Source organism: Trachemys scripta, chromosome 6, assembly GCF_013100865.1.
Source record: "Trachemys scripta elegans isolate TJP31775 chromosome 6, CAS_Tse_1.0, whole genome shotgun sequence".
Lineage (NCBI taxonomy): Eukaryota > Metazoa > Chordata > Testudines > Emydidae > Trachemys > Trachemys scripta.
The window spans coordinates 75,570,591-75,594,159 of NC_048303.1; the positions used below are offsets into that span (position 1 = coordinate 75,570,591).

Genomic DNA, 23,569 nt, shown 5'->3' on the forward strand with positions numbered 1-23,569 from the left:
GAAAACCTTCAGAACATAATCCAAGTGTAACCAAGGCAGCCTGAAGCAATGGTGCTGAGGTGTGAACTGAGCCATTCATTTCAATGGGTGCTAATTCAGATGCTAATGACCATGCTTTAGAGATCAACCTTCCCCATCAAAGCATTTAGGAATGGAGAGGAAGTATCATGCTATGAAGATCTACATCATGTTTTCCCGAAGTGTGGTTTGGGTGGAGAAGAGGAAAGAACAGAAGATAGATAAATTAAGATGTGTAGGCCTTTAATGTTACATCCAGCTTCCAGCCATGGGGGGGGGGGGGGTGTTATGTCTTTGCTAGGTTAGAGTGCTCTTTACCATCAAAAACTTTCTTTGCATATAGGTACTTATAAGTACCCCTTAACCTTCTTTTAAATATGCTAATAGATCAAGCTGCTTTACTCTTGCTTCAGGCATATTTTCCACACCTTGAATCATTCTTGTAGTTCTTTTCTGAATCCATTCCAATCTTTTAACCTTCTTTTAGAGGTCTGAACACCAGAACTGAACCTGGTAGTCTAGCAAGAGGAAGCATGATCCAGTTTAAGGTGCTAGACTGGAATTTGGATTCAGTTCCCTGCTCTGCCTCAGACTTCCTATGGGACCTTTGGCTTTGTTCCCCAGTTCTCTATCTGCAAAATGGGGTAGTAGTACTTCTCACAGGGATGTTGTGAAAATAAATACATTAAAGAATGAGGCACTCATTTACTATGGTAATAGGACCTATATAACCACCTTAGATAGATAGTAATGGTCTAAGCAATACCCTATACAGAGATAAGGCCACTTCCCTATTTCTTCTTAGTATTCCTATTTGTTAGGCTTCTCAGGGTATGTCTACACTCCAGCTGGGAGCATGCTTCCCAGAGCGAGTAGACAAGACATGCATTAGCTCTACTCAGTCAAGCATTCTAAAAATAGCTGTGATAGCACAGGCAGTGGCTCAGGCTAACCACCTAAGTACAAACTTACCTGGACCCCTTGGGTATGTATTCGGGCACCTAGTCTAAGCTGCCACCCATACTACCCCCAGCTATGTAGATATTTCTAGCACACTTGCTCAAGCAGAGCTAGCATGTGTCTATCTACTCAGACTAGAAAGCAAAGCAAAGCACTTACATTGCAAGTCTTTTTGTACAGGGTGAGCCCTATGTTTTTCTGTCGCCCAGGCCCAAAATATATTTGGTGCCCCCAAGCATGGTGACTTGCCACCCCTCAATGTTGGCACTCAGGGCAGCCATCCTGGTCTCCTGTCCTGAGTCTGGGTTTGTCTTTGCAAAGTTGAGGGCATTAAACTCTGTTCCTAGGATCAGGAATCTAATTTCCTTTTCAATTAGAGTGACTGGGGTGATTTGTATATGCCTTTGTACCAGAAACCAGATTAAGTTCACAAAATATTGTCTACTGCATTAATTTTCAGTTTTATATGTCAAGTAGCAATGTAACTTCCTCCTTCTCTGCTGACCCATTCCTAATATGAACAGCTGAATTCCTGCTTTATCCCATGTTAGTTTAAGTAAATACGTGCTTTTGTGTCATGGTGCAAGATAGACAAAACAAAAACTATTTATCCTTGAAGCCTTGAGAAGTATCGCAGATGTTTCTGTTTTTCCACCATTTTCTTAGAAGAGGCTGGCTTTGGGCATATGAGCTTATTCACTCAAGGTTCTTTGAACAGTATCTGCAAATGCCTTAATATATACAGTTATCCTTCCTTAGCCCTGTGTTTGCTTGATGTAATTGCTTTCTGTAACCAGTCATCCCAAAACATTGCAGGAGGAGGGTGGGAGGCGAAGAGGATTTTGCTGCATCCTTTAATTATAATGGGAATAGTCAATCTCTGCAATCTAAAGAAATAAGGCAAAAATCTGCTGTTACACTAGTGTAAGTAGTGCCAATGTGCCCTAAGTGTCTAGTACTTGTAATGTTGTTTTATGCCTCCTGGGCCATTCTGTGTTCTGCCTTGCAATTCCAAATCATTATCTGTATCACATGAAAAGCCATTTTAATAACAGTAACTTCTAATGAGGCAGTGTATCCATCCTCTTTTTTGTTTAGAATAGCCTAAATTATTTTGGGGAAACTGTTCTGTGCTAATCAGGAGGTCAGACTAGATGATCACAATCCTCCTTTCTGGCGTTAGAATCTATGAATCAATTAACTGGGGTTAGGTTTAATTTGGTAGGGCTTTTTTTTACTTTGTCACAAAGTTTGAAGCCCTTCCCCCTCCCCTCCCACCCATGTTTACCAAGTGGGTTTCTGAAACAATTATTTAGTGGTGTTAGGGAGCAACAACTAAACTGCTGTGTTGCTACCACTCGCTGAACACATTTCAGTTTCAGCTCACATCTCCATGGCAGTATTGCTATACCACCAGTGATATGGCCAACTTTTCTAATACTTGCATTCTCTAGGCTGCTTTGAGAGTGCAGAATTCTGTCCTGCAGGAACTAAGAACTTCCTTGTACTGCTCTATTCAAAGTGCACTTCTCTAACCTGCTTTCACAAGTAAAAGCCCAGCATCCCATTTTTAAAAAAACTTAGTGCATCATTGCAGCATACTCAGATACCACAGTTACAGGTATGCTATCAGAACCTGAACTGAATATAATTAAATTGGATTCCTAAATATAGCTATCCTCCAATTTCCAGCAAAATAAATTGGCAGTCATCAAAGAGAATGGCTGGTCAGTGTGTGGCTAATGGCAGGACTTGTGATTTGGTCACATTGACCTGGTAGCTTGCTATTTTGGTGAAAACCACAATTATTTTCAGTGTTCTTCATTTCAAAAGGGCAGGTTCTAGGATTAGTAACCATGTCATCAACATTTCACTTCCACTCATAATATAGAAAACCTTCTTTTAGGACTAAATATTTGTTTGTACCTACTTGAAGAGGAGATAGGAGAGTGTTTTTTTGAAAACTATATTTCCTTTTTGCTTTCCTCCAACAAAAAATGAATAGTAGACACACTTGTGCTTCTGCCCAATATACGCCTGCATCCAAGTACTTAAAATTCCAAGTACTCAGATTTTGTGAGAACGCCATTGCAAGAGCAAAATTTTAATTTTAATAAAAAAAAAAAAGAGAGCCACCCTTTAGAATATTAGGAAGCAAGCGTGTTTATTGGAGCTACCCTTTTTAAAAAGTAGTAGTGATCCAATGCCCCAAAGTTAATGATATTGCTACTGCAGTGGTTTGGATCACTACTATAGAATATTTGTGTCTAGTATTTGTACATGTTCTTCACTGATAGATGACAACCCTCATGAGCTTTGCAGTTAACTTTAAACTTGCCAAAGGAGCTTGAAACTTGAATACATTATATCAAAGCATTTCACCACTGCTTTTTTTTTAGCTTGTAAAATATGTAGAACTATTATGCAGATTGTACTAAAATCTTAAGATGAATCTTCTAATTAAGCCACCTGTATCCAGATCCCAGAAGGGCTTCCCTTCCAATCTTCATATTGGGGGAAACTGTCTAAGCTGACCTTAATCGTTTCCTTTGTGCTTCATTTAATTTAAAATCCAATCTTGTTTTTGACAGATTACCATGTCATTGAGACCCAGACTCATCTGAAAGTTTCCAAGGCAGAAGCAAAGTCTATCCATACAGACATACTCAGTAAACATATGCCTGAAGGAACAGGCAGGAACATTCCCAGAAATGGTAAAGAACCAAAGCTAGATCTTCAGCATGTATAAATTGGTATAGCTCCACATACGTGCAGGCAGCTAAACCAGTTTACATCAGTAGGGTATCTGTCCCTCACTGTTTACATCCTTTGCCACATATTTGCAGTCTCTTTTGTTGTGTTATGTCAGTCCAGTTTGATCAAAATAATTCTGTTCTTCTCACGACAGGCCAGGCTGGAGCCTTTGGATTCTTCCACAGAGTGAAGTCCCACAGATTTTTGTCTCTGAACCACATACTTGTTTTCTATGCAGTTCTGTAAGTGAACAGTTTTTTACCAAGACCATCAGAGTCTCCTCATACCTTTTATTACACCAGTCTTACAACAGTGTTGATTTCAATGGAGTTGCACCCCCGCCCAGTGTAAAACTAGAAGCATGTTTAAAAGTCGGTTTCTTCATTCCTCCTTGTTCGTGTACCAGTAATAGGATTTTACTGTAAAATCCTTTCTGCTGCATAAAAGCCAACAGAAGAATACCATTTTTTGTGAACTTTCTAAATTGCTCAAAGAAGTGATCCAGGGTAGGTGTGGATTTTATAGCCTATGCCCTATAGAAGCCTCTAAGGTGATTGTGACAGCTAAGTTTAAGAACACTACATAAATGTCCATCCAAATAACAATTAGCACTGCTGTAGATTCTAAGGATGAGATTTTTCAAAGCTACCTGAAACATGGGGGCAGATGAATTGAGTCCAATGCTCTAAGGCAGCTTTGAAAATCCCACGCTAGGAATTGTACAGTGTACAAATAATAACTTTATTCATTGATTTTTAAAACAAGTACTGTCAAACTTCTTTTCGGATACATCTGTCTGAGGGTGCTATTCTCCAACTAACGCAGCTGTCTTGTCATTTATTTTTCCCCTGCAGTGTCTGTGTCCTAGTCTTTTCTACCTTCTACATGAGATATAAAATCAATGCTCTGGAGGAACGGCTAGTCTCCATGGCTTCCTTTGTTGACTCCCATATTAATGAGTAAGAAGGCATCATTTTTAAAGGAGAATAATATTCTTCTGTTTTACACACTAAGCTCTGCTGGACACCTATCTTCTTCAAAACCTCATGATAATTGATGACAATTTAGTGCTATGCAGTTCTTGAGCCTGCATTAGTCTCATCTCATAACTTCCTCTGTTTCTCAGGAGCATTGGGGTACTTCAAGAGAATTCAGGTATAACCTGGATTTAAGCAAATTTCAGTTAATTGGGAGTAAAGGTTATACAGAGTGTTATGGGACAATATAGAGTTGTACTGTATTCTCCCTTCAAAGAGGCATATTTCAGAGTTCCTGAAATTGGCTGATTTGCAAAGGAAACCTTTATTCTCCAGGTGCTATCTGGCTAGCCTTAGATACTTCAAAACCTGCAGGCAGGTTCCTCTGATTGTGTGCGTTGTGGGGAAGAGGGTTCCTGAAGTTTTGGGCTACCTTCATCTTCAGGCTACACCAATCCTACTGCACTAATACCCCATTTTGTGATGCAGCACAAAGAAAAGGGGAAAAATTGACTCCCTCAAGAATCTGGGCTGCTCTGGGTGCCAGTGTGGCCATCATCAGCATAAATTAGAGCAGTCAAAAGGTCCTTTAATTTACGGCAGCCTCCTGAGGGCCGCCTATAGACTGCTACACAGTTCAGAGCAGGCTGGAGCCCCCATAGTGCTGCCCCCTCCACCGGAAATTGTTACGGCCACTTATGGCTGCTGTGTGCTGTGCGTTCACTAGGGGAATTTTCCCATGACTCTTGTGGCCCAGTGCCATTCCCTCAATGTTGCAGCAGCGTGCAGAGCTCAGGTCAAGGGGAAAATTTGTCCTGAGTGGCTGTTTTCTTGCTTCATTGATTTAGGCCTGATCTATATTAGAAGGGGTTTGCTGGTATAGCTATACTGGTATAATTATATTGGCAACCCCCCTACTGGGGACATAATTTATATAGACAAGAGGTTTGGTTTTTTTGTTTGTTTTGGTTTTGGTTTTTTTAAGGTATGTCTTATACCAGTTTTTCAAATAAAATAAGCTATACCAGCTCAAGGACTTTTTTGTCATTATAACTGCATCTACACTAAGGCTTTATCAGCATAGATATGTTGGTAGGGGCTTGATTTTTATTTTTTTTTCCCCCCACACTCCTGACTGACTTAGCTCTCCCAGCAAACTTTGAAGTGCAGACCTAGCCTTAAACTGTTACGTATATTAATGGGGCAAGCGGGGGAAGTAGATAGGAAAATACAAGTGATTCAGTTAATGTCAGTATCAATAACCTAATCCACTAACTCATGAATATTTATTCTTACTGACTAGTATGTACTATGAATGTCTATATTGCACTAAAAAACATATAAAAGGTCAGATCTAATAAGCATTTATTTCTAGTGCAGCCAATTCTGGTATTCAGGGATCATTCAATGCTTAAGGTGCTTGCAAGAGATCAAGTTTATTCTGTGTTTGCTTCCAGTTGGCTGTGCTTAACAAGAGCTTCAGGGTGCCCACCCAGGCTCTGTCTGGTAATCTCAGCCATTGAAGGCACAATCCCCAATACCACACCAATAAACTCTCATCTGCACTTTCAGGTGGTTTAAAATAGATTTCCATGCACCAAAACAATGACCTCAGTTAATGGAAAAGGCAATAAAAAGTAAGTAGTGTGTGGAGAGTTTGGATTAACCCTTGGACCCTCCAAATGAACCTTCACCATCCTTGGTAAAAGGTAGTGAGCAGGGCCGGCTCCAGGGTTTTGGCCACCCCAAGCAGCCCCAAAAAAAAAAGCCACGATCGCGATCTCTGGCGGCAATTCGGCAGGAGGTCCTTTGCTCCCAGCGGGAGTGAGGGACCGTCCGCCGAATTGCCGCCGAATAGCTGGACGTGCCAGCCCTCTCCGGAGCAGCCGCCCCAAGCATCTGCTTGCCAGGCTGGTGCCTGGAGCCGGCCCTGGTAGTGAGGTACATAGTATATTTATAAGCAACTCACTAACCCTCCTGAGTTTCTTAAGCAAACACAGGGCCTGTTCCTCGTTACAACATAGTTCCCTCTCCAGTCCCATTTCTTAGCACCCGCTATGGCTGTTTGTTTTTAAAGACAAAAACAAATAACATTTCCTTTGCCAACCTCACTCTGTACCTACCTGTTGTCAGGAGCCAACCTAGTCTTCAGAGCAGGTGGGGGCTCCATGAAAGTCTGACAATACAGATTTCCCCCCAGGCTCCTCCTACACTCTGTCTGCTGCAAGCACATGATTCCCAGGCTAAGGGAAGGAATGGGACCCAGCAGCAGGGAGACAGTTGTCCTTAAGAGAGCCAATTAGAGAAGAAATAGTTATTCCATAGCAGGTCCGAGCACAACTTGCTTCAGCTAGGGCTCCTGACCCAGCACTGGTCTGAGCCCCAGAAACTTAAGATCCTACCCAGACATAGAAACGCCTAGTCACTGCACCAAAACCACAGCTAGCTGGGTTCAAAGGTGAATATAATTGGGGAAACTGACCAGTTTTTTAGGGTTACATTCAAGAGTGGACTATATTCTATCCCTCATGTGATTGTGAGCCTTCCTAATCTAGCATGCAAAAAATTGTTAAAAATCAAATAGTAAACCAGAATGCAAAACTACAACAGCAGGTGTTGTACCCGGAAAAGTTGACATAGTCAGCCAGCTGGAGAAGCACCACCTGAAAAACAAGCAGCCAAAGGCTAAACCTAACACAAGGCAGTGCCATACCCGGAATGGGTGGACCTGTCTGCAAAGTATTGAAAGAGCCCAATCTCTTGGGTTAAGTTACGTTACACTTCTAACTCCATTTTCCTGGGGGAGTCATCCATGACAAAACACTCCCTGACCAACATTCCAGGCCACTTAGAAAAACTATTGCACCATTTAGGGTCCAATTCTGCTCTCAGCTACTTATGCAACTTCTACTGACAGTGGGGATAGTGTGCATGTATCAGAGAGCAGAGTTAGGCTCTTGATTATTAATTTAAAGGAGTAGGAAGGGAATAATGCCTTATCTTAACTGGAATGTCTGGAAAGCTGTTCATCCACTGGTTTGTCCCTTATTTAGAGTTGTGTAAGACTCTTAAGGCTCCTTCAAACCACTTTGATAATGGAGGGAGGGTCATTCCAATGTGGTCCAAACTTTTAAAGGATAGAGAATGATCCTAATGTGCACTTTCCACTCTTTGTTTGGATCCATGTCATAAGACACAAGCATACTTACAGAAGGATTTTACTAATAAAAATGCTTAAGAATTTCCATCTTGGTTTCTGTAGAATTAGTCTGGTAAAGAATGTAGTCTGAGGGCACAAATTACATTACAGAAATACTGTGCTAAATAAGTATCGTACTAACAATGTTCCCATTCAAATCCTTCATTGCTCTCTTTATAGAACTTCTATTACATGTACTCATCTTCCCTTTCCTCCTTCACATCTCTTTCTTTTGTTTAACAGCCAGCCAGTGCAACAAGCCCTGGGATCCCATCTGCAAATTAATGCTGATGCCCTCTGTGGTGAACTAACAGCTAACCTCATAAAATTGGAAAAGGTAATTTATTGAGATGAATAATATTAGGTAAGTACTTAAATGCCCAGTACTCAGGATACATGATGATCACAATAGGTTTTTGTCAAACCACTGATGCTTCTTTCCCAAAAGTACTAGACCCTCCAAGATTTGCTTTTGTAGATCTCGGAACAGCATCTCTGGAAGAGTGTGCACCACCTTCCTGAGGTGAAACAGTTCTTGGACAAATGCATAAATTAACAGTTAAGCCTGAGCATGTGTGTCAGTATATGTGAGTGCTGCTTTATGAGAGGTTGAGAGATCAATTGCCATTTAATTACTTTGAAACCTCCAGTGATTTGTTTATGATCAGTTAATGACCTTCATTTTTGGCTAGTAAGGCAACAGACTTTTGATATTACCTTTCTTAGGTAATATGTTTCTCCAGTCTGTTTTGTCCAAACAATAAAAGCTGCTGGAATGCCAGTGTCCACCTACAAAGTGGGTGTTTAGTAATGCCTGTTACTGCTTAGTAACATGAATGCACCAGCCATTTGTTCCCTGCAGATGACCTCTTCTCTTTTCCATTTACTAATTGCAGAACTAAATGTATTTGCTATCCCCAGCTGGAAAATCAAACAAAAACAAGACTAGGCAGGAAGGTATATTTTCACTCATTTACATTTTAAGTGCAGTAAACTGATAATTAAAACTAAGGTGTTTTATTTTTTTCCATTGGCCCAGCATGTAAGTTGTATTTCTACTGTTATAACCCTTTATTTGAATTCCTACATACTACAGTCACATGAGTTTTTGTTTCTAAAATGTTGATAGCTTGCCAAGGTCTTTAATACAGTTTGTTTGTTTTTTCAGGTTGCATGTCACTGAGATTATTTAATATCCCTGCTAGCTATATGTCAAAGGTTTCAAAAACAACTTTGCTACCAAGGAAATGGGGCTTGATTCTCTCCTCAGTGTAAATCTGGAATCATTCCATTGACTTCATTGTCAATATTTACTAGTTTAAAAGTAGTGAGTGAGAGGAGATTACTCACTATATGGTAAGATCTATTCAGAGACCTGCAATCTTGACCCACGTACACAGGCCAAATCATTACAATGGGATTTCTCATATAAAGACTAATGCTTCAGTTCAGCAAATCACATGAGCATGTTCTGAAGTCTCATTGATTTCAGTGGGATTTGAGCCTATGCTTTAAGTTAAATGCTTTGCTCAACTGGGGCCAAAAGAATTGAACCCCTAAAGAGACCTTAACTGTGTGTATTTTCACAATTGTATTGTAAGTTGGCAGCAATCCAGTGGTCCTAGTGTCCTCTGAGCACAGGTTGTTGCATAGCAACAAACTTTTCTTAAGTAAAGAACTGCTAAACCTTAGCAAGCATCTAAGCTAACACTATGGAATAATTAGCTATTTGTTTGCGAAAATTGTACTACTGGGTTGACATTCTGCTCTCATGCTAATTTTTTTTTTTTTTTAGATGAGGAAAGTTATTAGTCCTGGTACCTGTACTTAATGTATGCTTTCCTCTCCTCATCACATCGTCCCCATAGACTTGCAGAAGTCTGGCCTTAAACCTACTCTCCAAAAGCCTTTTCAGAATTTGACCTGTTGCAGTGACCTCTTTTGAATGTGACCTTGTGGTTCTCACAGCTCTATTGAATTCCACACTTGTCGGCCACTGAATTCCCATTGGCTTAGTACCACAAAATCTAGCACTTTTAGACTATTTTTGAAGGGCTTCATACAGTTTGGTTGCCAAATGTACCAGATGTATCCACCAGACAAGTGCTTGAAATGAAAAACCAAAAGGACTCGTGTGCCTCACATATATGAGCCCCAAGATCTCGGTTGACTCCTCTCCCTCTTCTGAGAAGGGAATAAAATTAAAATGCAGGCACTAGATTGATAGATTCTAGGACTGGAAGGGACTTTGAGAAGTCATCGAGTCCAGTCCCCTGCCCGCATGGCAGGACCAAATACTGTCTAGACCATCCCTGATAGACATTTATCTAACCTACTCTTAAATATCTCCAGAGATGGAGATTCCACAACCTCCCTAGGCAATTTATTCCAGTGTTTAACCACCCTGACAGTTAGGAACTTTTTCCTAATGTCCAACCTAGACCTCCCTTGCTGCAGTTTAAGCCCATTGCTTCTTGTGGGCTTAAATTTGTATATGTTAACCTGGAAGCAGACTTCATTTTTTTTTCTTTCTTCCTTTCCCTCAGTGAACCCATCCCTGCTTTTTTTTTTTTTTTTCCCTCAACGGGTGTGTTTTGTGTGCCTCAGGGAAGTGGTGGGGGAGGGGGTATGATAACATGGCTTTAAGGTAACTTTCCACGATCCTGGGTCAACTGGGGGCTGGACTAGGCATGGCATAATCTTAGAGCACCCTTAAGGCAGCTCCATATTACACCATCTGTAGCCAGTGGCTATGGCAGCTGAGACTCTGACAGAACACCATGCGTCCCACCTTGACGTGCCCTATGCTAAAGTGGGGAGAGAAACAGGAGACATAGAGCTGGCTAAGCTAGCTTTGCACCATCCAATGGTTCCCTTGGGTAGCATTTTGGCTGCTTTGCACTGCCTTCAACAACACAAAGCAGCTGGGGCAGAGAATAGAGCCCAGTATCTTCTCCCTGGTGCTGGCTGCCACCTTACTTCTCCTTAAAGGAGTAGGCTAATTTCTGGAACATGGAATGTTTTACTTCATGATCTGTAGATTGTATCCTACTGTCCATCGGCTGAGCTCACCAAAACACTTTGAATTTCCCACTTTGAAAAACCCAAAGGCTTTTGATAAAAATTCTGTAGATGTTTTCTTAAGATTTTGGCCACATATAAAGATGGTCACCATTTTTTTCAATTATCAAAAAGATCAATTATGAAATTTTGAAAAATTACAACATTGATTAATAACTTAAAAAAGTTAATGAAATTAATTACTGGGTTTTTTCCAACTCTACTGTTAGTCATGGAATAGCCCTGCTCTTTCACTAGCTGAAACTTAGTGGAAGAGCAGGACAGCTATGGAATTTACCGAAAGTACTCCTAAGTCCTGACACCTCAGTTCCAGCTTTCCAACTGAGTTTGTACCTGGCCAGGGCTGTCCCTAGGTGGGTGCGGGTCCAGGACAAAGGTGACAAGTTTCTAATCTGGGGGGGGGCTCCCCCCGGCTCTGCCAAGTACCTGCCCCCACTCCACCCCTTCCCCCAAGGCCCCACCCCACTCCACTCTTCCCTGCCCAGTTCCGCTCCCTCCCCCAAGCACGCTTTTGCTCCCTTACTCCTCTCCCCTCCCCCCCAGTGCCTTCTCACACCGTGAAACATCTGATCCACAGGAGGCGCTGATTGGCGGAGCCCACCGGCAGGTAGGAGGCACTGTGGGGATGGGGAGGTTCTGGTAAGGGGGCTCCTCCTTGCCTGCCTGCCGCTTGCCTCCCCGTTTGCTTCCTCACCCCACTCATCCTCCTGCCTCACCTCCCCGCCCGCCTCCTCATGATTTTATAGACGCGCAGGGACCCTCCAAAGCACAGGGCCTGGGGCAGTCGCCCCGATTTACCATACCCAATGGATGGCTCTGTACCTGGCTGATACACATGGATGTTGGGTTGACTTCAGGATAGCAACCATTCAAAAGGGCATAAATAGCAGTGCCAGAATTAAGTGGTGCATTCAAACTTGCACTGAAGAATGCTATTCACACAGTTAGAAAGCAGTAAGTTTATCTGAACCTTCTGTTCTTCTTTAAGATACAAAACAACTTACAAAGACTACTTGAAGATGGTGACTGAAACCTTCATGTTCTGGGCTACTTCATACCTCATTCTCCTGCGTCTGATAAGCAGCAGCAAACACTGCAGTGAACTCTGCAGGCTGGAGTTCGTGTTCCGTTTTTTTAATCTAAAGCCACGCTTCGACTGCTGCAGTAGCTTCTCCATCTCAAAAATCTGGCGTGGTTTATTTTTGTGCAATAAACTATATCTGTGTATTCTGACAATAATGTCTTTCCATTGTTTGTCTCTACTGATGTGTGACTATGTGATTTTTATAGTTTGGGGCCAAATTCTGTTCTTGGTTACTCCAGTGTAAATCTGGAGTAACTCCCTTTATCTCAATATTTGTTTTTCATTTACATGGATGTGACTGAGCAGAATTTGGTCCTGGGTGTACAGCTACGGAACCATTATGTGCAAATGCTTGTTGTCTTTCAGACAGACACCTGTCTCTCTAATATTACTGTAGTTATGAATAAACACTCCATTTTTAGTTTTCTTTTCTTCTGCCCCAGTTCCCCAAAATCTATGTATGTGTCAAATACCTTCATGTCTGGTCTCTCTGGGCCTGAATCTCTGAGGTGCTGAGTGCACTCTGCTCCTTATGTGCCAGATTTTCAGCTGGTGTAAATCAGCACAACTCCATTCACTTCACTGGAGCTATACCAGATTAATACCAGCAGAGGATCTGGCCCATTGACTTCAATGGAAATTGAGTGCCCAGTAGATGACAAGATTAAACCCTATACAAACGCTCACAATTTCTACAGAATACCCCACCCACTATGAACTGTAGCTTCTGCAAACTCTTTACAAGGATAGCAGCCCAGTGTGCCACCTAAACAGTTTAAAATATCCAGTATATTTTTAAATCTATCATAACACAGTTTGCTCAGGATGCCCTTCAGTGCTAAGACGCTGTCAGCTTTTCAAAGGGTCGCATGAGGTCTTAGCTGTGCAGTTCCCATTCCAGTTACTGGGAGTCCCATAGCTAATTTGGTCATGGAAGATCCCACAGAGTCTATCGCCCTTACACAATGGGAATGGGCAAGTTAATGAAAATACAATGATAGAAACTATTTAATTGGAGTGAATAGAAGAAAAATAGGTGTCCCCTTGTTCTGTTGTTTTCACAGAGCCTTAAATGATGAAGTAACTGGTGATTTTAACTCTTCGGTTTACCAAGTGGGTTGGTTGGTTTTCATGAGGCAATATTTAGGGTAGCATAAGATAGAGCCAGTAAGTAAACAGATGTTTATATATGCATTTTTATAATCATTTCTGTGAAATGTACCTTATTTTGTTTAATAAAAAATAAACTGTTTAAAAAAGTCTGGTGCTTACATGTGGAATGTACAAGCAAAATTGTAACAGTTTTTATACTATAAACAAAGCTGATGTACAATATCATAGGGGTTAGCTGTGTTAGTCTGAATCTGTAAAAAGCAACAGAGGACCCTCTGTTGCTTCTTAAAGCTGATGTAGGTTTTTGCGATCAGAAATGTTGCTCTTAGTGTGAATCCATTTTGTGCCTCTAAAATCTGTTTTCAAACCACCTTCTAACTAATACATCATACTACACAATGCAGCTAGGGCCTGATCAAAAGCCTAATGCAGGCCATGAGAGGCTTTCCATCGGGGCTGGTGCAACCATTTAGGCGACCTAGGTGGTCACCTAGGGCGCTAGGATTTGGGGGCGCCATTTTCTTCGGCAGCTACCGCGGCGGCCGGATCTTCGGCCACCCCGGTTGCCGCCAGCATTTAGGCGGAGGGAGCTGGGGCAGTGGAGTGCGGGGAGGGCCGCCTGCAGCGGGGGGAACCTGACTGGCACCACAAGCCTGGGAGGCGGGAGAAGTGAAGCAGCCAGGGCGTGCTTGGGGAGGAGGCGGAGCAGGGGTGAGCTGGGATGGGAGGTGTGCTGGGGGGTGGGGAGCTGTTGTGGGGGGGGGGGTGCCTCAGGGTGGGGTCTCGGGGACAGGGGGGGCGCAAGGTGAAAGTTTCGCCTAGGGTGCAAAACATCCTTCCACCAGCCCTGCTTTCCATTGAAGGCTTTCATTCAGATTCTTAGTGTGGATGCATTTTTCCTCATCTCCAGGCACTGGAGAAGATCCACAGTTGCTGTAAATCCATGTAACACCAGGACCGATTTACACGAGCTGAGGATTTGCAGGAACAAATTTTATAGTGGGGATGCTGCTGATGGAAACCATGTGTTTATTCTTCAAACAAAGGGGTGCGCCAGCCCCACCAACATCCCTGTTCTGGCACCACTGAGCATCTGGCCCATATTTGTAACATGTTGCTGTGAACCTTGGGTAAAGCTGTGCCTGAAGAATGTGGGACAGAAGCCTCTGTCACCCTCAGCCTGTAGGCAAGGTACAGCAATCTGCACAGCTGAGCCAGGGGCCAGTTTTGTATATAGTGCCCATTGGGCACCTCTCCCATTCAGTGGATCTGTTTCAGGTTGATGTGGTTTCCCACCAAATACACCCCTCAGTGAAGAGAGCACTGCAAGGCTTTGCTCTCCAGCATGCTGGAAGTTAAGAGTTCCACACCCCCAGTGGCCACTTTTCATCCCATCCTAAACGCAGCATGGCAGAAGTTCCACTGAATGTACTCTTTGTGGCTGTAAAGTTTCTGGGCGGGCCTTTCCTATTTACTTAGATGTATAAAGCAACAGAGAGTCCTGTGGTACCTTTAAGACTAACAGATGTATTTGGAGCATAAGCTTTCGTGGGTGAATGCCCACTTCATCGGATGCGTGTCCGACAAAGTAGGCATTCACCCACGAAAACTTATGCTCCAATACATCTGTTAGTCTTAAAGGTGCCCCAGGACTCTCTGTTGCTTTTCACAGATCCAGACTAACACAGCTACCCCTCTGATACTTAGATGTATAAATATCACAAGTTGTGCAAACTGATAAACCTCTCCCCACACAACTTTTCACCTCACGTTCCCAAACATGAGCCACATTCTACCCTCACTTATGAAGTCAGTGGAGTTCCATGGGTGCAATGGAGGGCACTAGCTGACTTCCACCAGTGAAATTAATGCAAGGGACAGGAGAGACAAGCTAGGACACAGTGCAAGCTAGGGCACTGCCGAGAGCTGTCCTAATGTGATTCCACTGCTGAGGATTATGGCAGTGAGGAATTGCTAAAACACTGGATCTCCACAGTCTTATCTCCTTTCACCCTAACACAGCCTAGTCTGCCCCACAATGGCCCCTGGAAACACCTGGTCTCTGAGAGCTGTAGGCCAGTAGTAGATCTGGGCCTCAGAGTTTGCAATATGAAATGTGTGCCAAGGCTGGTAATAGTTTTCTCCATGACGTTACTTGGTGAGATGCCACAACAGAGATTATACTAAATTTTTGTTGCCTCTTGAGGCAACTTTTAAGTCGAGTTGGACAAAAAATCAATTTTTCGGTTTAGTGCTGAAAATGTTTGGGATTTGTCAGCAGATCAGAAAAGTCTGTTTCAGGCTAGCAAAATAAGAGTGAGCGTACATTTGTTTTAAAACCTTTAAGGCCATGGTTATGGCACTTGTCTGGGGTGTGGGAGACCAGGTTTAAATCCTCCCCTGGAGCTGTGCCTAGAACTCAGATTTCTTGTCTCCCTGGTGAGCACTGTAATGACCAGGTTCTAGGCTGTTTTAGGAGGGGTTGCTCTCAATCTCTCCTGTTGAAGTTGGTCCACTTTGTGAACCTACCTACACATTCATTGGCCCAAAGAGAGAGAGCGAGAGGGCACAAGAGAATGACTCTATAGCCTGGTGATGATTATGAAGCACTCACCTGGGAGGGGGCAGTGCTGAGTTCAAGTCCTTGCTCCATGGAATGGATTTAAGCTGGGGTTTCCCACATCTCCTGCAAATATCCTAACCCCTGGGCTAAAAGTTAAAATGGGGGGAACAAATTGTCTTATTTTGCTGGCTTGCGATAAGTTTTTTCCAGGAAGAACTAATTGGGTCAAATTCACATAAAGTTTCAGGTCAACTGAGACTGCACGTTTTGGCAAATTAACTATGTGTTCAAAAAAAAATTCATAATCTAGATCTCTAAGGGCCAAATGTTGCCTTTGGTTGTGCCCACATGCCTCCTGTTTAATTCAAAGAGAGCCCTGTAAGCAAAGCCCAGGATGGAGAAAAGACTATCCCAGTCTGTTTTCAAATACATCTGAACTGTATTCCTAAACCTGGTGTCTTTTAAACCTTGTGGAGATTATACAGAGCTGCCTATGTAACTCTATCCAACTGAGGAGCTGACTTTGAATTTGCAGAGGGTATGAATTAAAAGCAATTCTTGAAATTAAAAGCACAGAAAAGATGTCTCAGAGCAGGGTCAACTGATTTTATTTTGATGACAACACCAAATAGTTCCACCTATTAACAGTAAGTGGGATGGGGAGGGGTTTTATGCTGGGCAAGCTCTGATTACACCCACTTTGGAAGAGATCTTCACCATGGGAATGGAATAATGTACAGCATGAGGGTGGTCCATAAGGATACAAGTAGACTTTCAATGTGGTGTCAACGTCACACCTATGCAGGTAGGGGAAATAGTGCCCCTTGAAAATAATGCATAACCCTAAAGCAAGTAACAATTGCACTTGATTTACAGTACTGGGGGCAGGAAACTCACAAAAAGCCAAAGCTAATATAACAATAGCTAAGAAGTAAGATGACATCAATTATTGAAGTAAAGGATAGGTTGATCCATAGTACAGGACTGTCAATATTAATTTAACATAAGTGCCTAGCTAGACATAACCCTTTGCTCTCACATTACACCAGCCTAACAGAACAGCTTCCCAGCACTCACACTCATACTCATGCATGCACAAGCCCAAACTTCTCCTGGAGTTCTAGTTATAAATGCAGACTAATCTACGGGCTTTCCTGGGGCCTGTGTCTATCTCCTCCTCAGGTACATCAGGGCTGTAAGAATTTCCACAGCTTTCCTCTAGAGGACTGATGGGGTAATTGGGCAAAAACTGATTCTCTTTCCCCTCCCCTGTGCTAGTTTCACAACTGCCTGAAACATTTTCTTGTTTTGACATAACATGAAAAATGGGCTCTATATCCCCCAACACCTCCCTCATGCCCACCAGATAGATCTGTTTACTATGTAGTAGTATTCTAGGTATCAATTAATGGAAGTACTGTGCCTTTAAAAACTGGTGATTGGGTACTATAAAATCAAGAGAACTTCCTAACAACTATTACCACTCACTGAACAGAGCAGATCTATTACTCCATCATAACTGCAAGCATGTCATGTTTTTGCTATAAAAAAAGCTTTGTGGGGATATTTATAATATGCTGAATTAATTCTTACAGCAGACTGGGAAGGAGAGCAGGTAAGTTAAAGATTTATCACTAACCATACTGTTCCGTAAGCACATATAATAGATAACAGTGACCAAAATAAACAGTTGCAGCAGTGAATGAGTAATCCAAATTTATTTTAATAGATCTTTGAGCTGATAGCTGCCCTTTAACCTACATATTGTTTGTAGTGTTGTTGTGGCTGTGTTGGTCCCAGCATATTAGAGAGACACAAGATGGGTGAAGAAAATCTCTGTGTAGCTCAGAAACTTGTCTCTTTAACCCAGATGGCACAATTTAAGGTAAGGTGAATCCAAGTAACCTAATTTCTTTCTAATGCAGGAAAAATAAGTGCTGCACTGCTCTGTTGTGGGGGAAGGTCAGAGCTCATACTTGTCTTCTGATCCTGGGAGTGTCACTTGCACACTGCCTTCAGCAAATCATTTGTGTCTCAGTTTCTGCAACTGTAAATTTGGAATAATGATGGATTGCTTCACAAGTGTGTTATAAATGTTTCAATAGCACTATGGGCCCAGAGCCAAAAGGTGTTGTGTAAGTGCCAATTATGGTGCAATGCCCTCCCCAGACTGGGAAATAGAGAGCTGCTGGGAAAGGGCCCATGAAACCTCTGCGAGGTTCATCTAGTAAGAACACGTAGAGCTTCTATCTCACAGCTCTGAACTTGGTCTAGTCAATAAAGATCAGATCATCCCCCTGCTGCAGTAAAACATATATAGGATTATTACCAGGGATGATAAGGCAGAGGAGTTGAGTTTCACCTGTCTGTTCCAACTGGGTTTTGCCCACCTGTTAGGACCCTTCTGCCTCTGCCTTGGGCCTTACAGCTCCATCAGAGTTGCTCATGAGATGAGAGAGAGAGAGAGTGAGAATTTTCAACAAAAACAATAAAATGTCAAATTTTCATCACATTCCTTCTACATTTGAGAGGGGACAGGTTGTAGCACAATTGTTTTGAGTACGTACTTAGGCCATAGCCCAAACCACTGCCAATACTGCTGTGTATGTTGTTATTTTTAGGCATGTCTATGGCTACTTGACCTAGGAATTACACTTTCCAGTTGCTGGGTAGACATACCCTTACAGCTAAGAGTTCTTAGTCATCTGATAATCTCTAGATGAGCCTTTAGTTCAGCACTGTTATTAGTTTATCACCTGACTGGATCAGCTGCAGTTACTGGTAACCTGCTGCACTTAAGAGCATTGAGAGTTTGAAGTTATTAAGGAGGAATAGCCTGCAATAAAGATAATGAAAGAAGGATGGCTATTTATAAGTGAAACTGAAGCAAACAAACTAGGCCTTTTATCACTCTGTCATATGCTTTTTATAAATAACATAACAATGATGTCTTTATTTGGAAGGATTTCACCAGCTACACATTAATTGCAGTTTGCCAGGTGAGAAATAGCTGAACCCTTATTTAACACACTTAATTTGCTAGCATGCATAGAATGGCTAATCTTACTTATTGCCTCTGAAATTTGTGGCTTGAAATCAGTGAGCTCCTCCCTAATTCCTGCTGGCTGCTATACCAGTAGTAGAAATTTTATAATGCAGGGAAGACAGAACTTTGGTAAAATCAGGGTTTCACAAAATTGTGGGACTAGATGATAGCCTATTAGTAGGTTGCTTACTAACAACCTCCCTCCCCACTCCTGCAAACCTCCTGTTACTAAAAAAAGAGGCAAAAGCTTAACTAAATAGCTAGATCATACCTGGTGCGCCCTGAAGTGCTCCAAATTCTAGCTTAGGAAGACCACCAGAGAAGAGGCTTTAAAGATGTGACACCACTACCTTCCACTGAGCTTGTCCTGCCATGGAGAATTTATTCCTATATATCCTGGAAAGAACAAGGAGCTACTACAAGATGTCATATAGCCTATAGGTATCTCCTCCCAAGGTGTAGTTATGCACATCTCTCCCACCTATGCATCTCACTTTTTCTATTCTCTCTCTCTCTCTTTCCCAGAACAACTTTCACTTAATATTCAGGTACTGTACCTACTTAAGTAACAATAGCAAAACAAAATCAACAATGGTGTGCATAATCATCTTGTGTATTGTGTTTAATGGCAGTTATCTTTTTCCTATGTACATGACACTTTGTCTTCCACGGTGTTGAATTGATCTGGTTACTGGTCACATACTCATTGATTTCAGAGACATTTAAAAACCCACACTTGTTGGTCAGACAGGAAGCCCTGTGAAAGGCCGTCCCTCAGTTACTCAAGTCATGACGAAATGGAAGTGTCCATATTAAACTCCATTAGTTGTTTATAAACCAGTTTCCTGGTCTTTGGCAATGTAGGTAGCATGGAAATAGGACTGTAGACTGAAGGGGCCATTCAATTGCATTCATACATAATGATACTGATGAGGTAATTTTCCATTGAGAAGGCACTTTACCAGGGCTTAGTCGCAGATTAGAGAGCAATCCTTTGGATGTGCTGCCAAGTGCAAAATTAAAAACTAGCTCTTATCTATACATCTGCAGATAGTACTAAGTGTTCTCTCCAAAGTAAAGAATTAACCGGTGGCTTAACCACTTCATTACAACCTCACATGCTGTACCTGGTTCCTGGTATATGGTGCAAAACACAGCTCTAGAACTGTTCCACCAGCATGGTAGTGCCCATGACTTTGAAGGGCTGTGCTAATCCTCCAATGTGATCTCATTCTGTTTCAGTACAAAAGCTGCAGCTGAGGCAAGCCGTGAAGGGAAGTTCATACAGGGAAGTCGCTCTGTACCAATGTTTAATTCCAACACGTAAGTGGTGAACTCTTGACTTTTTCTCATAGAATGCAGTTTGTGACATGGGCTTATGATTCTCATGTGAACAAAGCAACAGAGGGTCCTGTGGCACCTTTGAGACTAACAGAAGTATTGGGAGCATAAGCTTTCATGGTTAAGAACCTCACTTCTTCAGATGCAAGTAATGGAAATCTCCAGAGGCAGGTATAAATCAGTGTGAGGTTCTTACCCACGAAAGCTTATGCTCCCAATACTTCTGTTAGCCTCAAAGGTGCCACAGGACCCTCTGTTGCTTTTTACAGATTCAGACTAACACGGCTACCCCTCTGATACTTGACATCATGTGAACAACTACATCTAAAACAATCACTACATGGTATCCAGCTTGAAACAGAGCACAGTACTGACCAGTTACACAAATTTTAAGACAAAACCTACTGCTGATCCTTGTAGTACTCCACTAGACACCTTTCTCAACAGATACTTTACTATTTATCATTACTCCTTGTGTTCACCCTTTACCCGGTTTTCTGATCTACATGCCAGTGTTCCCATGCCATCCAATTTGAATTACTTTAAGTGGGATTTCATCAAAGGCTTTACTGACATTAAATCTACTGTCTCCCCTTCATTAACTAATTTACTAATTCTATCAAAAAAGCTATCCAGTTAGCTGGCTGAGGTTTGGTGTTTATAAACCCATGCTGCTTTACACCTGTGGTTCTTTTAAGGCTTGTCTGCATGGGGAAAATAGCTATGTCAGTCAACTTCCCCATGCAGATAAGCCCTTATTCTCTGAGCGCTCAAAAAGGGTGGGGGGAGTTTTACCACATCAGCTGATATTTGGTAACATCTTCATGTAGACAATATAGTTTGTCATTTTCTTGAGTGTTAGTCAGTTGAGGTACACAGTAGGGGGAGAGGCTAGATTTACCTGAAAGAGATAACATGTGAACACTACCCTGGCCTTGTCTTCACTAGGATTTTATTGTGTGTTAGCTAACAGGTGTTAGCCTCCACACATACACACTAGCTTTTTCCTAGTGAAGAAATGGCCTAAGGTTGAAATCATGGCCCTATTACAGTCAATGGGAGTTTTGTCATTGACTTCAACAGTGCCCAGGATTTCACCCTAAAAGTTCAGAAAAGTGATACCAAATACACTATTGGGGTAAGCAAATCCAGCTCCACTCAAGTCCCCACTTCTGCCAGCATTGCTCTTCAACCTTTTCCTCAAAATTTGTTCTATGATGTTGGTCAAAATAGAAGTTAAACTTATGGGAAAGTAATTGCCAGAATTGCTCTTATGTCTTCTATTGAAAACCAAGCCTACGTTTGCTTTCACCAAATCTTTTGGTATCGCCTCAGATGACCTTTTTTTTTTTTTTTTTTTTTTTTTTCCCCCCCCCCCTTCAGAAACAATTCTCAGTAGTCTTTAATCATGATGCATAGTTTATTTGTAGGTTTTTCTAAGTATTCAAGTGGTAGAACACAGATACTATTAAATAGGGGAGGCTCAAAAATGTGAACTACATCTTCATAAAAAGTATGTCTCTCCTCCCATTCACAATTACACAAACCACTTCTTTTCCCATTTGCAATCCCATAACATCTCTTTGGAACTATAGGATGGTTATGTTAGCTAAAAACACATTCAATGCATTCTGATCTTTTAATGTCATGCAATAAATGAAAACAAGACATTCAGCATAATTTGGCCAGCCACTTTTTACAGACCTCTTATAGTAACTGCTGTATTAGACTGTTCTCGCCTATCCTCTGTTATTTGTATTAACTGTGGAACTATTCAAACACAGCCTCTAGCAAGTGGAAACTATTCGGAAAGTTTTGGCACAGCAAATTTAAAAAAAACACTGCTCCAATTATTCTTTTTTGTTCCCTATTAATTATAGAACTTCATTCCATGTAGAAAAAATGGAGATATTTAATCATTTCAGACTGATTTCTGGTAGTACTGAGCTCTAAAATCATGCTGCCGACACAACTCTGCTCATTACTCTTCTATTGTTCATAGTCCAGGAATCAGACCCTCATAATATGTCATACTGAGGATCACACCGAATAATGTTTTTGTTTTTGTTTTTTCCACAAGAGGGAAGACCTTGCGTTATTGCCTCTTACCAACAGAAACCAGATTAAAACACTGACCACAGCCCTTTAATATCTAAATCTGAAGAATGTCTGCCATAACAAGTATAATATTAGCATCGTTTTATGAACATGTGAGGTTAAGAACAGTATTGTGTTCTTCCATATGAAACCATGATCACATTCTCAACACTCCCTAGTTGATGGCTTTGGCCATTGTGAGTGACTAGTGATTAATTTGTGCATTTAACACTAAGCAGAGTACATCAATCACTCTCATCTTTGACTGACTCTATTTACCTGTTGTCTCTTTTTTTTTTTTTTTTTTCCTCTCCCCTTCAGTTTTTCATCACTCAGTTCCTATTTCTTGAATTAGCTATTAGCATATTCTGAATTTTCTTTGGTGAGGAGGAGAGATTTGCTTCTGGGTTCCTTGGTATAATTTTTTTGTTTTGTTTTTGTTAGCAGTAGAGGAGTTTTGTTTCCATCCCCCAAATGTACTCTTAAAACGTATCTTGAACGTAAAAAGGTTAAAACACAGAATATAAAGTTCACTACTATAAAAACAGACTTCCGTCAGCTCCCTCTATAATAAAACAACTTAAATATACATTACACTCTTTTCAATTTATATGGATTTTGTTGTGGTTCATCCCTGTGCCTGCTTGACTTTACATGTGGACAGACACATGGAGGGTGTGAAATGTGCATGTTATTCTGCAGATTCAGTTGCACTGCTTATGCCCCAGGACTAGCTCACTATTAGGTGTTTCTCTTTGGGCTTCCACAGCCACAAGTGCAAACTACATGAGAACAAGAGGGACCTGTCTGTCTTTCACTCATTTGAACTTAAAGCCTAACAACTTCAGTTCCTTTTTAAGGAATAAACTTGTACACAAGTTAACAACCATGCTGGAGTTACATGTCATTAGGCTAATGTTCTGTTTAACTATGGTTATCAATCATACTGTGATTAAAACCCTTTTGTGCTTAGTAAAGCATGTGAGGCAAAAGCATTGGCATATTTTAAAATGTGCTCTTTGGGAGTGGAGGGGGGGAGAAGAAGAGGGAAAAGAAAATGGATCTTGGTAAATTACTAACAGAACCACTGTGTTTGTCCACTGCAGCCACAGCTGTGATCAGTCCAGTCCAAACATCCAATCTGATCCACAAAACAATTAGAAAGCTCACTATGGGGGGGTGAGGGAAGTGATAGTGTAACTGTGACAAGTCCTCTGCCCACCCCTCTTCCTGGGGCCCACTGGCTGCCCCAACAAAGCTCAGAGAAGCTTCTAGTTATGCAGCACCCATGACTTTATTTACACATCGTTCTCCCACCACCACTGTTATGTATAGA

General features: G+C 41.7%; 1 protein-coding gene and 1 long non-coding RNA gene across 9 annotated transcripts in view; both read left to right on the top strand.

Annotated features, from left to right (window-relative positions):
* The window catches only part of GRAMD2B (GRAM domain containing 2B), a 65,269-nt gene extending 53,044 nt beyond the window's left edge, over positions 1–12,225 (top strand). For 4 of the 7 annotated variants that reach the window (XM_034773861.1, XM_034773865.1, XM_034773866.1 and 1 more), the window contains 5 exons: positions 3,570–3,692; positions 3,887–3,974; positions 4,587–4,691; positions 8,152–8,245; positions 11,978–12,225. In XM_034773861.1, coding sequence (XP_034629752.1) covers positions 3,570–3,692; positions 3,887–3,974; positions 4,587–4,691; positions 8,152–8,245; positions 11,978–12,019 — 452 coding nt within the window. In that variant the 3' untranslated portion in view covers positions 12,020–12,225. Of the gene's footprint in view, positions 1–3,569; positions 3,693–3,886; positions 3,975–4,586; positions 4,692–8,151; positions 8,246–8,804; positions 10,226–11,977 lie in introns of those variants that run through there. The other 3 variants (XR_004646162.1, XR_004646163.1, XM_034773863.1) reach the window with 3 other exon arrangements.
* Positions 12,226–17,512: 5,287 nt separating this feature from the next.
* The window catches only part of LOC117878722, a 36,915-nt gene continuing 30,858 nt past the window's right edge, over positions 17,513–23,569 (top strand). For both annotated transcript variants that reach the window (XR_004646061.1, XR_004646060.1), the window contains exons 1-2: positions 17,513–17,634; positions 20,038–20,118. This is a non-coding gene — a long non-coding RNA (uncharacterized LOC117878722). The remainder of the gene's footprint in view (positions 17,635–20,037; positions 20,119–23,569) is intronic.